The following is a 14,660-nucleotide window of genomic DNA, read 5'->3' on the forward strand; positions in this document are numbered from 1 at the left end:
AGACCAAATCAATTATCTTATCAAAATATGTACTCTTGATTTTGTTCAAGCAACAGCTAAACCAAATAAAATTTGAATTTATGGTGGAATACCTGATATTTCTGACCTAGACTAAATCATGATTTATGTTGAAATCTCTACGGTCTACCTTCAAAAAAATTTACTAAATAGTGCTTACTAATGTGCATGTATACTAGTAAATATTAAATTATGCATCGTACAAAACTAGTTTTGTATAATAACTTTCACAGGCATGTACGCTCTTAGAAATAAAGTTACAAAATCTGTCACAGAAGCAGTACCTTTTTAAAAAGGTACAATTATGTAACAGGCCACACTAATACTGTAAAGGCATACTTTTTATTTTTAATACCATGAGGTACATTTTTGGTGTTCATTTGTGCTTTTGAGGTACAAAAGTGAACCACATAGGTACAAAAGTGTACCTTTTGAAAAAATGACAGGTTGGCAGTGACAGGTTTTTGTGCCTTTATTTCTGATAGTGTACAATCAGTAATTTAAAGTAAACTCAAAAACGTCAGATTTACATTAGAACCTGAAAGTGTGAGAGTTTACATGTATCAGAGATTGAGAGAGGGGGAATTATTGTTAAGTTACACTATTTTGCCATCTAGTGGACAGTGATAAAAATAATATTATTATTGGAAAATCAGGTAGCTATTCAAGTTAGCAGGGGTTGTAAAGTCTTTCAAATACCAAACTGGGCTAATATCTGGTGGCTGTGAAGGACACTTGAGTACAGAGATTTCATTAACATGTTCAAGACAAGAGATTATTTGAGCATTGTCTTAATGTACATTATACTGCTGGAGGTACTGGTCCGAAGGAATGCATATGGTCAGCAACAAAACTCAGGCTTGTAAGACTTAAATGATGCTAAGGAGGTTAAAAAAAAAAAAAAGTCAAACATTTATATCCCACACATTACACCACCAGCTGCCTGAGCCTCTGATAGTATCAAGATGTATTCAAACATTCATGTGTAAGCCAAATTCTGACCTTCACAGCAGAAATTGAGACTCATCTGATCTGGCAACATTTTTCCAGTCTTCTATTGTTCACCATGGTGACCATATGTGAATCAGTTTGCATTTACATTTACTGATAAAAGCAGATGCTTTTATCCAACTTACAAGTGAGGATAAAACAAGCACTTCAAATCATCAAAGAGAGTTGCAGTATATAAATGCTGTGACAAGTTTTTTTCCCCTAAGAATACAGAGATAAGAATGTGTCCTACGGGTGGTTTGTCAATCCCACTCACCTTTGTAGAGCACACTCGAAATCGCACAATGTTTGCAAAGTATGGGGTACTTATAAATGGAAAGTTTTTCAAGAGTTTTTCAAGCCCGCTTTTAACAAACACGCAAACAATTGAAACCTGTTTTTCCAGAAACATGTAGAGTGTTAAAAAGAAATGCACTAAAGTCTAGTGCATAGGGAGGAGACAGTGTGTCCTATACAGGTATTTTTGTCAAGTACACATACCTGTCCGGAGCATACTCAAGATATTATTTTTCAGATACTGACATATTTTTCAGAAACATGAAGTGTTCATAGGAAAACAGAATATTTTAGTATTTACTTTTCTGAACTAGCAATACTTCTGATCCCATGATAGTCAGAATTCTACACAAGCTAGTGTAACTCAATCCACATTAATCTGCAGTTTTCATTTCTTCCAAACAAGGGTGTAGGTTTGCACTAGATTGGTGGATGACTCCCCCAAATATAGAATTAATAGCAGTATGTATATATATATATATATATATATATATATATATATATATATATATATATATGCTAATGATCATATAACTGCTATTAAAATATATTATTAATAAATCTTCTCTTCACACAATTTATTAAGTTAAGTTAAATAAATAGTCAGGCCCATAGCCAAGGGTGGTTTGAAAGTCCAAAAGTTGGATTATTCATATTTGTAATTTTTTTAAATTATTCAAATGGCCAAATTCTGACTGAGGAAAGTTGAATGTGCTGGCCAGTTTTTTTTTATTTACCTATAGGTATCAGTTTTTAATTTAAAACAAGTTTTAATAGATTTTATATATATATATATATATATATATATATATATATATATATATATATATATATATATATATATATATATATATATATATATATATATATAAATAAAATGATAGATGAATATAAATTTGTATTTTAAAAATAAGCATCTATTCAATATTTCTTTATTCAAAATTTTCATTAGTTATAAAACTGTAATCTAAAACCTAATTTAAATGCACATTTGTAAATAAACAAATTGAACTTTAACTTAAAATAGTATGTTAAGCAATTTGACAAAATGGTAGGAAATATTGTTTGGTACATCAAAAAGTGTGGTTATGATGACCAACTGACATGCTACTCCAGCAAAAATTAGTTCTTAATATCTCACTAAAATGTAATATTTATACCTCATTAAATAGAAAATCAGGCAAATAACTGCAAAAAAGGATCAGTTTTTCAGAAAAAAAATAACCATCCCTTTCCATAAGCTGGCTATGGGCCTGATAGTGTAATGTTAAAAGACTGTTTGTTAACTGATAAAGAGAGTTTAATAAAGACTTCCGTTTATTTTAGCCATAGTGCAAACGAAATACGTCTCATATATCAGTATTATGCCTATACACAGGCTGTAGTTTTTCTGACAAACTGTTTCAACTGAAATTGGACATGCTACTCTGAGAGATTAAAGAACTGGCAGGGTTCATATACTTTTACATTTAGCTGATTATCCTGCAGTTAGTTTTCAGGGCATATTATTCACTGTATCAGTCTGCTTTAACGATAGACTGTGCGTTAAAGCGGGGGGAAAATACAACCATTACCGGCATTATCATGATGGACTCATTCAGTAGCGAACTTGTGTTTATGTGACTTACACTTTTCCTTGAAAAACCTAATGACTACCTTTTTTTTTTTGCTGCCACCATCCTCGCTTGTGTGCGTCACCCAACACACCTTATTCTTGCACGGGAAAAATAACAATCCACTGCATTTGGCGCTGCTTGTATCTAAACGCAGCCACACCCTCTCACATGACAGCAGGGAAAGGCACAGCCAATCAAAATGTCCATATGTGTTTTGGGGGCGGGAGGGCTCGAGGAGAGAACGTCATTTAACCCTTTCTGCATGTCTAAGTTGACGCTGACAGTGCAAATTTTTTTTTTGAGCGGATTAAATTATTGGTGGGGACATCAAAATGGTCGGTGGATATTGGTGGGAACACGTCCCATCCAGTCCACCCTAAATCTACGCCCCTGCTTCCAAATGAGTGACACATACAGTACATTTCCAAAATTGCTGAATTTATTCAGAGGTTTTCATGTCAGATGAAAAAAGTGGCTTGAAACATTTTCATATGAAATTCACATTAAGGTTTGTAAAAAGAGATGTTTTGTTTCTCAAAATCATACAAGTATTCACCAAAAGCCCGGCTCACACTGTGGTTCTAATCCTAAACGATTGTAGCATGTCAGGTTGCATAAATCTGATTCCACTGTCACACTGTAAGATCTCAGCTGTCATAAATGTCAGACTGAACGACAATCAAAATGTGCCAAACACAAGAAAACTCACCGGGAGTTTGACGCCATGACACATTCGCTATCCTGTGTTCTGAAATAATACCATACGGCAAACAAACAAAACTGTAGAGGTAATTTTGCTAACAGCGTGCCTCAATAAAAAAATACAGAAGAAAAGAAAAAAAGCTGTTTTGACATTTCCCCGTGCTGATTTGTAGTTTTCATGCTGACTGCGTCATCAGATTCGGCGCTCCTATTGGTTCTTGGTTTAATGCAAGTCATCACTCTGCAGGAAAGTGTCTGAAATCTTCTGACACTGCAGAACTTCATCTGTGTGAAAATTTTATCATATGAGGCTGTTGGCAAACATGTCAAACCAACAATCAAAGACCACAGATTTTAGCCTAGGATTACAGAAATCTTTTAGGATTTCCCAAATGTTTCTCAGACAACCAAATCGGGGCTGAAATCGCAGTGTAAGCAGGGCTTATCACACACAAGCATACAAAGTCAGGTCTTAACTGACACATCTTCTGCCGTATATCAAATATCACAGAGGATTTTACGCACTTAAACGTGCACAATGAATCACTCTTGAGTCTCTGAGGGGTTTTATTTATATCATAGTTCCTGTCTCTTCTTCAATATGATATTCCTCACAAGCGTTGTGGCTTCTTTTCGGATGTCATCGATGGGCTCCTCTGGTTTCCAGAAACGCACCACTTGGCCATCTGGACTCACAAGAAACTTCCAGAAGTTCCATTTTGGGATCTTCTGTGCGGAATCTAGAAATGTTCACGAACAAATAAAAAAAAACTAAACATGTCAAATTTAAATAAATTATACGCATAAATAAAATTAAAATGCATATGCAGTGATCCCTCGCTATAACGCAGTTCACTTTTCGTGGCCTCGTAGTTTCACTGATTTTTTGGGTGCAATTTGACATTCTTTTTTTCAATCAATCTCCTCCGTGTCGTGTCTCCTGTACAGTACAGAATGCATTCAGCTTTCCAAATTGACATAAATCTTCGAGTGCTAGGAGTGTGACTCTGAAGTGCTGTACTGTATGTTTGCAAGTTTTCTTCCCACAATGTCGACGAAAAGTTCTTCACTGTCAAAGGCACCTGCGGTAACACCAAAAAGGCAAAGGAAGATGCTAATCATAGCATAAAAAGTTGAACTTCTGGACATACTAAAGGAAGGTAGAAGTTACGCGGCTGTAGGGCGCCATTACAGAATAAATAAATGAAGAACAAATGGTTTTGATCTTTGGTTTCATTCTATAATATTGACTTATTTTTCTACTAAAGTTTGATCTTTGAGATTGTTTAAACAATAGAGAAAAGTGTAAAAATGCCTTAAAACATCTATAATAATTGTAAAAAATAAAGCTGACTACTTAGCGGATTTCGCCTATTGTGGGTTAATTTCAGAACGTGACACCCATGAATAACGGGGGAACACTATTAATGACTTTTGCCGTATACTCAATTTAAAGTAATATTCTCATTTATTCATAAGTAATTTATTTGCCTATGGGGAAATTATAATAATAAAAATAATATTTATGATAAAAATCTAAAACAGTTTTTTAAAGTTCAGTCGCATTGCATTATTTCAGTTCTCACACTGAAACGCTTATAGCAACTGGATAAGACAATAAAAACAAGAGAGACATTTAAGGAAACAATATTTAAAACTTATGAATGAAAAAGCATCCATTTCTTAAACTTTTTACTGTGCTTCATTAATACTTACAAGCTAGTAATGCCCCTGATTATAGATGTTTTGATTTTAGCCAGAATGGTCTCTAAAAATAATGGGGTTTGGGACAAAAAAAATTTAGTCTATAGGGAGCAGTCTTACCACTGACTTTACCTTAGTATTGTGATACATTTACAATTGAATAGGCAAGAGTTTATTTATTTATTATATTTTTGTCTTGCATTCTCTTGCTTGTCACCAGACTTATGATTGAAGACATGAACAGTTTCTTATTAAAACCAAATGATTTAAAATCTGTGAATTAATACAGTGCCGACAATTAATTTTTGCATGGCTTCATTTTTTACTGGTTTTAGGTTCAACAAAGCATTATTATGAACATTTTGACATTGTTTGAAAGTAAAACTGACCCTGTTTTAAGTTTAATTTAGAAAAGAAAAAAATAGCACTATAAAAAAATATTGGATCTATTTTCTGAATTGAAATTTATTTATCTAAAACCTGAATAAATTATCTTTCCATGCATGGTTTGTTAGGATAGTCCAATAATTGGCAGTGATAAAACTATTCTAACAATCTGGAATCTGAGGGATCTAAAATTGTCCAGATTAGGTTTTAATGCATATTACGAATAAAAAATTTGTTTAATATTTTGACATTATAATATTTACAAAATGTTTCAATGGAAGATGATCTTTACTTAATACTCTAATGTTTTTAGCATAAAAGAACAATCTATAATTTTGACATGCATTGTATTTTTAGCTACGCCTAAATAATTTACCTGTGAAACAGTACGTACAGCATGTAAAATATTATGGTACATCAATATTTGGTGCATTATGATATCAGCAGACAAGATAATACAGCAAAAAGTTGTGCTTAAAATGTCATATTTAAACCTCATAATTCAATACAAAATGAAGAAAAATAACAGTAAAATTTTCCACTTTTTGAGAAAGTGGCTTCAGGCCTGCCTTGTGGTTTTTGTAGTGTCAGAAAGGTGGCACCCTCGAGGGGCGCAGCTATGAAAAATAAAATAACTTTAAAACTGTGCAAAAACATATCTGAATTGTTAAGTTATTGTCTGTACATGCTTTACTTTCAATTGTGTTAGCAAAAACGTTATTAAATTAAGATTTTCTTTCCTTAGACTTACCTGTGAGGAATCTGAATGCGGGCTCCGCCTCAGACCCCATTATTTTGATCTTGCTGAAGATGGGGAACGTCACGCCGTAGTTGGATTTGGCAAACGCTTCAATTTCTCGACTAGTACCTGATTCGGTGTCCCCGTACTGCGAGCAGGGAAACGCGAGCACGTTAAAATGTGACGTGCCGAGCTCTCGGTGCAGCTCCTGCAGAGCCCGGTAGTTCTGCTCCGTTAACTCGCTTCCACTCGCCACGTTTACAACCAGAGAGACCTATAATCACAAGCAGAGAGCCCTCGAGTCAAAATACCGCTATTTTGAACATATTTGTATGTTAGGACAACCGTGAGTCTACCAAAAGGCTAATAAATGAAGCAAATCATTTAAAAACAAAACTTTTTTGTTCTTGTATAACGTTAACTCACTTTGCCTCGGTATTTCTCCAGTGAGACGGTCCTGCCTCTCGCGTCCTTCACCTCATACGAGTAGAAATCTTTGGCTTTTCGCGACTTTGACAGTTTATTCTGCAGAAGATACAGCGAGCCCATGCACACAGCCACACTCAGCAAGACTTTGAACAGTCCTGCTCGTGAAGCAGAAGATTTGCTGGGGTATCCCCCGAGCACCTCCATGATGGAGGATCAATATGTGAGAAGAATCTGGGCGAAAAAAATTGAAGTTTTAGTGGGCGTGTCCAGGAGTAGGGGGCGTGTCTGACGTCAGAGCCATTGGCGAAGAACTCTGTCAGTCAAATTTACTTCCCTCTCTTTTTATGGTTGTTTGAGGTGTATAGAAATATTCCTCTTAAGTTATTTTAAGAGGAAGCACGAGATTGTCAATTCCAACATTAATTCACGTTTACATTTAAAATACATATTAAATAAAATAAAGACCACTCTTTATATTTCTTTGAAGTTGCAATTCTCGCTATTGAAGGGATAGTTCACTCAAATGAAAATCTACTTGCCCTCAAACCTTTATAAATCTGTTCTGTTGAACACAAAAGAAGATATTTTCAAGAAAGCTGAAATCCTGTATCCATTGTCTTCCATATGAAAAATAAATACTACAGATAACAATGATGACAGCTTTTAAGCTTTCATCAAAATATCTTTTGAGTTCAACTGAAGAAAGTCAAGCAAGTTTGGAACAACTCACAAGTTAGTAAATGCTAATGTTTTTTGTACTGTTTTTTTCAATTTATGAAGTAAATGGTTTTTAAAAGTGCCAGTGACTTTTTTTTAACTGAATGGGGGAAAAAAACTATAAACATGATTGGATCGTCACTTTGTTAGTGTTTTTATTAAACATTGTTGGTGATCTTTATACTTCTTTTGACCAAGAAACTTCCTTTGGGGTGACATCGAATGCCCCTTTTACACAAACCGATATGATTCTTCAGGGTCTTAATGAAAAGACGAAGTTATTTTGGTTAAATAAACACTATTTTTAGCCTGTCAAAAATACCTCAGTGCAGTAAGCTGTTTTGCATCATGTCTCTTTAAATGCTAATGAGCTGCTGCTACCCCACCTCTCCCTAGGGTTGGCCGATATTGAAAAAAATGTTAGCGACAGAAAACCATGTAACTAGAGAGCCAGTTTTGCAATACTGATACCAATGACTAGGGCCGGAAGGAATCTGCAGACATTTTTTGCTATATCTGCCCAAAATTATGTTAAAAATCTGTGGATTTATGCGGAATGATTTTTGGAGTATCTTAACTAAAACCTTAATATCTGAACTAAAAAGTAATAGCTTTTTAACTTGTATTTAATGTTTACATTGCAAATCCAACTAGATGCACTTAATTTGCTAAACATAGCAAGTCTTCTATATAATATATATAATAAAAGACAGAAAACATTACTTTACAATCTGTTTTGTAAATAAATCATATGAACACTTTCATATTAGTCAATAATATTACTGAAACTAATTTAAAAACTGCATAAATATGAATTTACACACATTTACACAAGCAAATAAACAATCAATGACGGGCTAAAAATCTGCAGAATTCTGCGCTCGCAGATTCCATGTGGGCCTAGCAATTACTTATAAATATCATTGAAAATTTGCAAATATAATAAAACATCTTAAAAAATTAAACAGAATATCCGGTGTGGAATCACTGTGCAAAGAAATGAAGGGCACCATTGTTAGCCGCTTTGCTATCTGTTTACAAAAAGATGTGGGTAAAAGGGTGGAGTAGATAGTTTCATTGGAGGCAGGAACGTGTGAAGAAGCTGGTGACATATAAACCAGCATGAAATTCAAACAGGTCAATTATGGCAAATGAATACACTTAGACAGTTTTAAAAAAGAAAGCAAGCTGCGTGTTTAAAACAAAACAAAAAATATCTACAAAATTTTTAAATTTAATCTGAGGTCACCTATAAAACACAAACAAAAAAGGGTCACGGATTAGTTTATCACTGACAAAATAACATTTATTTTTTAGCGTGCACAAAGTACTGCACACAGTTTTCTGCTGTGATTCATTAAGAGCAGCAGCTGATGTCCTAAAGTCGATTGACCACAGTCATCCGGGACGATGGCAGCTCCTGATCCAGCAGGCGGAAGAGCATGGCACATTTGTTGCGTTGAGAGATGTTGCCGAGAGTCTGATGCAGGCGAGCTTGTAGATAATAAATGTCTCTCATGCGCTCTTTACAGTCAAGGCGAGAGAAATACACCGCTGCCTCATCCAGTGTTTGCACGGCTAATTCCACAGCTGCAGGACAAAAAAAAAAGATCACTTAAACACGTGATGTATGACATGAACACAGTGAGATGCGTTACGAACAGGACTCAGGCAATACCAGTCATTCTGTGTTCCTGAGCAGCAGCTCCTGCTGAAGCCATCTGACAGCGAGCGGCCAGCAGTAGAGCTCTGCCTTTGTCCATCAAAGAGCCGTGAGCCAAGACTGACTCCAACACATCCTGCACCAGACCAAGAGCCTGCTCGGAGATCCCCAACATCAGCTATGAAGACAGATCATAATTGTTATATACTCATTAGCCCCTGTCACACATAATGTACATACTTTTCTGGAAAATTACCGGTAAATTGCTGTAAAGAGATTAGGTATGGGACGATAACTGGTTTCAAGGTTTACCATGGTTTGGAAAAGTCAAGGTTTTAAAACCGCAAAAGTGTCCTTTTATACCATTCCTACGGTGTATGAAGGTTTTATTTATTTATTTTTTTTTCAGAATATATTTTTTTTGTTTAAGGCAAGAGTATTTATTTATTTATTTAGATTTTAATGCCATATCAGCAGCATTGGCTATATTCATGGCAAAAACATATACTTATAAATATACAATATATAATCAAATCAGTTTCTTAACAAACAAACATTATAAAAAGCAATAATAAGTAGCAAAAACACTGAAAAGAGTCATATACAATCTTTTAGTTTGATTAAAGATATATTTTATAAAATTGCTCCAGAAGGCACCATTTCAAACATTTCACTTAAAATATTTCTCGAATAAAAACGTTCTCTAATATCACTTAAAAAAATACATTCAATTAAAGGGCCCATAGTTTACCTCTTTTTTATGATTTAATATTAATATTATGGTTCTTCTGAGTGTGCCAGTTTAAGTTCAGTTTAAAACACAATTCAGATTTTTTTATTATAATGTGTTAAAAAGTGTCATGTTGGGGGCGTGTCCACAGTTCGCTGATTTATGGGTGTGTTGCTTCACATGTAGATTAGTTTCGGCTTCCCGCTCAACGTAACAAGGGGGCGGGGCCATGAGCTCACCCGCTCTGTGTTTGCAACAGACAGGCAGACTGAGAGAAGGAGCAGGAGTACAAAATCATATGTGCCTTTGTACAGTTTTACAGCCAACTGTGTGCTAGTTTCAAGTGCCGAGCTTGTACACAGAAACTAATAACCACGCACACTGAATTAACTTTGACTGAGGGACTGGATGCGCCGCTCAAAGCCGCGACACAGCACACCAGACACTCTCTGTGGCGCACCAGAAACATGAAGTGTCCCGAATCGTCGCGCCACGCATTTTTGAATTCTAAACATAGGTTTCTGCAGCGGTCCTCGGCGCCCAGCCATCGACTTGAGTGTACCCTGATAGAATCCTATGTTTAGAATTCTAAAACCCATGCTAGTTAAGATCACAGGGAGCTTCTGGGATCGCGAGAAATGCAAACGGCTGAAGTATAAGGTAGACTCAAGTAGTAAACATGTTTGCAAACCTACCTAAAGATACAACCAATAATTCCTATTAGAGCGATAATGTGGAGAATATTGATCTTGTGTTGAGCCCAATGAGCCTTGCATTTAAAAATAGAGCTAGGGTGTTCCTTTAGTGATATGGCTTCGACTCACGCTGAAAATGGCGGACGTGAATCAACAAACTGAGGATATGACGACGCGCCTGTCAATCAATATTGGTGAGTGGGGGGGACCGCACTCCTATGTAAAGTTGCGGTCGGTTTGAAAACCGCTCCAATTGGTCCACCGTTTTATGTTGTTAAATTGAAAAAAGCACTGGGTGTGTTTATATCACCCCAATATGACGGTCTATACACCATACATGCACATATGTCTGTCCAAACAGCTTGAAAAGTAGATTTTTTACCATAGGTGCCCTTTAAGATATGTTTTGTCGTCAAAATATTCGTACACAAGTCACAAATAGGTTTTTCTTCCCCTTTCAATAAACATGCGTGTATAAGTCTTGAGTGTCTGATTCTGCATCTCGTTTGTACAATCTGGTCATGTCCATTTTTGAAATGGTAATTATTTATTTCATTTACAAATGGATTCACTTTATAAAATTTGTTTTATAAGGCAAGATTATCTTCAGCAGAAAAGCACCAACAAAAGCTACTGTTCAGCCCACAATTCAGGAAACATTTGAAAAACAAACTGCTTATGCACCAACATACAAGCATCCTATAGACCTGAACAGTGCAGTGGCTTATTTATATCCAAAGAAAAGAAAGATATCCAAAGACGACTTTTCAAGTTGTAAAGAAATCTAAGTTTTTAAAATGAATGAACATAGCAAAAGTCAATGATTTATATTAATTATTTAGCCTGACATGTTTACTGTTCCACAATATTTTAAATATTTCCTAAAATATGTGGTGTTCAATGGGGAAAATGTAACCAGACATTTAATATGAACAAATTTTAGAGCAGTAATCACAATAATGCAATACCGTGAACTTGTGATATTTTTATCCAAGGTTATCATACTGTCAGAATCATATACCGGCTCATGCCTAAAAGAGAGTGAACAGGCCATTTTTTAAAAATATTTTCTATTTAACTTATTATACTTTAGAGTGCTTTCACACCTGTGGTTCGGTTCATTTGGTCCGGACCAAGAGCAACAAATGATACATTGTAGCATTTTTCTGCTGTTTTTGGGTCCTTTTCACACCACACTGATTGCTTTGGTCCGAATCAGTTGAAAAGAATCAAAATGCAGTCATGTGATAAAATCCACATCACTCATTGGCCAGATGTTATTGAACGTATTTCCTAAACTGCTTTTCGATTGGTCAGAAGTAACGCGTGGGAAAATGCCAACATAATTTCACTGCACTGTCTGATTGTATCCCTGGTCATAGTATACTATGTTTGTATACATCACTTTAGACAAACTATTCATTTCAAGAATGAAGCGCATCTGTGGCTGGAAAACAATGTTTTAATGCATTGCAATCGGCGAAGGTGTTAGGAGGAGATGTGAATTAATTTAGCTAAACTGTGACATGGTCATCTTCCGCAAATACAACCAACGTTCCATCAGGTAATGTTTTTCCCCCTCTCTCTCTCTGTTTAAAAATTATTAGTAAAGCGCAATCAACAAGTATTTTTCCTCCAGACCCCATAAGATGGGACAGCACATCGGACTACAGCAGCTGGATTAGTCCAAAAGGCGCGGTACTTTTGCGGTTGGGTCTGTTTAAGTTCAGATCATGTTTTTACCACAAACGAACCGCTCCAGGGTTCGTTTATAAACGTACCGAGACCACCTCTTAAAGTAGGTCTCGGTACGCTTTTTTGGTGCGCACTCGAGTGCGATTGCTACATTCACACCTGCCCAAATATACCACACCATAAGGGGAAACGAACTCTAGTACGATTCAACCGAACCAAATAAGGCAGATGTGAAAGCACCCTTAGCAACATTTTCCTTCTATATTTTAGTTTGTCTCTTGGACAAAAGCATCAGCAAATGTGAATTTAGTTTTTATATTATATAGAACCAACTTTTTAAAAAAAAGCTAACCCCTTTCATGTTTACAAATAAAAGTACAGCCATTTAGAGGCCATTTCTGGATAATGTCAGATTTTATGTGTATTTTGGAATAGATGTGTGAGTGCTGCTTTTCCTGAAACATTACTGAATGCCCTTGCCTGCGTGAACAGCACATTTTAAAATTTACAAATAAAGTAATTCTGGTAAATTTACTGATATTTACTAGTATCAGAAAAGGGTAATACTTAACAAGTCCACCTTTCTAGAAACACCAAATACATTGGTGTGTTAAATATATTCTTTCATGAAGTTGTTTTGTGAAGTTCTGGCCATGGCGTATGTTGGCGTACCTGTGTAAATGCCAGGTGCAAGAGTGTCTCTGAGATCAAGCTCTGCAGGTTGTGTTGGCGTGAAAGAGCGAGAGCCTGTAACAGTAACGGCAGAGCTGTTGCAAAACCAGACGAGTCCCAGTGGAGTTCAGCAGAGGCCAGCATCACCCTGAACACAAACACACTCAAGACTCAAGAACAGTGCTGGTTCAACAAGATTTCAAATATAATTTCAGGAGTTGACAAACAGTTTACAAGGATTGACAATATGGACTTGGAAACATTAAAGACTTTTGGGATAGTTGATGGATTTGTCACATGCCCAATCAGGATATTGCTGGATAATCATTCATATTCATCATCTGCACATATTAGTTAGGGGTTAGTTCGTTTACTTAAATATGAAAATTCATTACATTTATGTCATTCTTTTTTTCGGATTTCTCTTTATTGCTATAGTGCTTTTACAATGTAGATTTTGTCAAATCAGCTTAACATAGAAGTTCAAGTAGATTGAAACTGTGTCAGTTTTCAGAGTTGAAGTTCAGTGTAGTTCAGTTCAATGTAGTTTAAATTTCACTGCTGAAAGTCCAAACACTGAAGAGCAAATACATCGATGGGCAGCTCCACAAGTCCAAAATCAAGCAAGCCAGTGGCAAACTTCACCAATTGATGAAAGTGAAGGGGAAAAATAAAAATTGAGAGAAACCAGGCTCAGTTGAGCACGACCATTCCGAACCTCTGAGATCTTCATTCATCTTCAGAACACAAATTAAGATATTTAATTTAATAAATGAATTAATAACAAAACAATAAATAAATACATATTATTTCAATGTCAGTATATTGCGCTGATTCATGAGCACTGTGCAGTGACATACACTCTGGATGCTTCCTGTTTGAAACAAAGCACTGATGTAACGGAGGTCGTAATACGTCAAATGCATGTCCATGCATAAATCCCGCACCCTACAGTATAGTGACACTGAGGAGAAGGAATGGTTGAATTAGATATTTTTGTTTTATGTATGCACAAATATTATCTTGTAGCTTGATTATATTTTGATTAAACCACAAAAGGCATTGGGTCTGTTTTGAGGTATTTTTTGGACTTGAATGAGTGAGGAACTTTGCTGTCTATGGATGATGAGAAAGTTTTCAGCGTTCATCTAAAATATCTTGATTTGTGTTCTGAAGGTTTCAGGGGTTTGAAACAATTAGGGGGGGTGGGGGGGGTGAGTAGTTAATCTTTATTTTTGGGCAAACTATATATAAGTCTAGCCAGTTTGAAAAATACAGCAATTTTACATAATTAAAAGTGTCAAGAAGACATGAAATAACTCAATCGAGTTCACTTGCAGAGTCCCTGTTTTCACACTTGAGATTAGGGGAATCTTTACAATTGGGCCTCAGCTTCTGTCTTTGACGTTAATTCAACAACAAATAATATCTGTAAAATAAGGAGTGCACTGCTATTTCAAATTTGATTATTAAGCTCCTGTTTCTAAATGTTCAAATAAAAATGAAATGCCTAAAACAATTAGAAACCATAGCACAGATAATACAAATAATCAAAGACAAATAAACAGTAATTAAATAACAAATACATTTAAAACAATGTCAAATT

General features: G+C 35.5%; 2 protein-coding genes across 3 annotated transcripts in view; both read right to left on the bottom strand.

The window, feature by feature from the left end:
- Positions 1–3,349: 3,349 nt before the first annotated feature.
- On the bottom strand, positions 3,350–7,122 carry gpx8 (glutathione peroxidase 8 (putative)). 2 transcript variants are annotated; one of them, XM_056464316.1, is made up of 3 exons: positions 6,880–7,122; positions 6,466–6,727; positions 3,350–4,363 (listed from the first exon to the last, which is right to left on the bottom strand). In XM_056464316.1, the coding sequence occupies exons 1-3, from the start codon at positions 7,084–7,086 to the stop codon at positions 4,200–4,202; spliced, it is 633 nt and encodes a 210-aa protein (XP_056320291.1). In that variant the 5' UTR covers positions 7,087–7,122; the 3' UTR covers positions 3,350–4,199. The 2 variants fall into 2 exon arrangements, with proteins under 2 accessions (XP_056320291.1, XP_056320292.1); XM_056464317.1 differs by lacking the exon at positions 3,350–4,363 and adding an exon at positions 4,384–4,705.
- A 1,489-nt stretch (positions 7,123–8,611) lies between these two features.
- Positions 8,612–14,660, bottom strand: part of anapc5 (anaphase promoting complex subunit 5) — a 23,172-nt gene continuing 17,123 nt past the window's right edge. Inside the window, exons 15-17 of the mRNA XM_056463355.1 lie at positions 13,055–13,202; positions 9,278–9,440; positions 8,612–9,189 (exon numbers count right to left, since the gene is read on the bottom strand). Of these exons, the coding sequence (XP_056319330.1) occupies positions 8,978–9,189; positions 9,278–9,440; positions 13,055–13,202 (523 nt within the window). The 3' untranslated portion in view covers positions 8,612–8,977. The remainder of the gene's footprint in view (positions 9,190–9,277; positions 9,441–13,054; positions 13,203–14,660) is intronic.

This window comes from Danio aesculapii, chromosome 8 (assembly GCF_903798145.1).
Source record: "Danio aesculapii chromosome 8, fDanAes4.1, whole genome shotgun sequence".
Classification (NCBI taxonomy): Eukaryota; Metazoa; Chordata; class Actinopteri; order Cypriniformes; family Danionidae; genus Danio; species Danio aesculapii.

Bases quoted from the DNA above. Each gene is read 5' to 3' on its own strand.
- gpx8 (XM_056464316.1), bottom strand. From the start codon at position 7,086: ATGGAGGTGCTCGGGGGATACCCCAGCAAATCTTCTGCTTCACGAGCA. The intron at 6,728-6,879 runs GTGAGTTAACGT...TTGTGATTATAG, and splicing joins TGGAGAAATACCGAGGCAAA to GTCTCTCTGGTTGTAAACGT. The intron at 4,364-6,465 runs GTAAGTCTAAGG...GAACATTTCTAG, and splicing joins CGCATTCAGATTCCTCACAG to ATTCCGCACAGAAGATCCCA.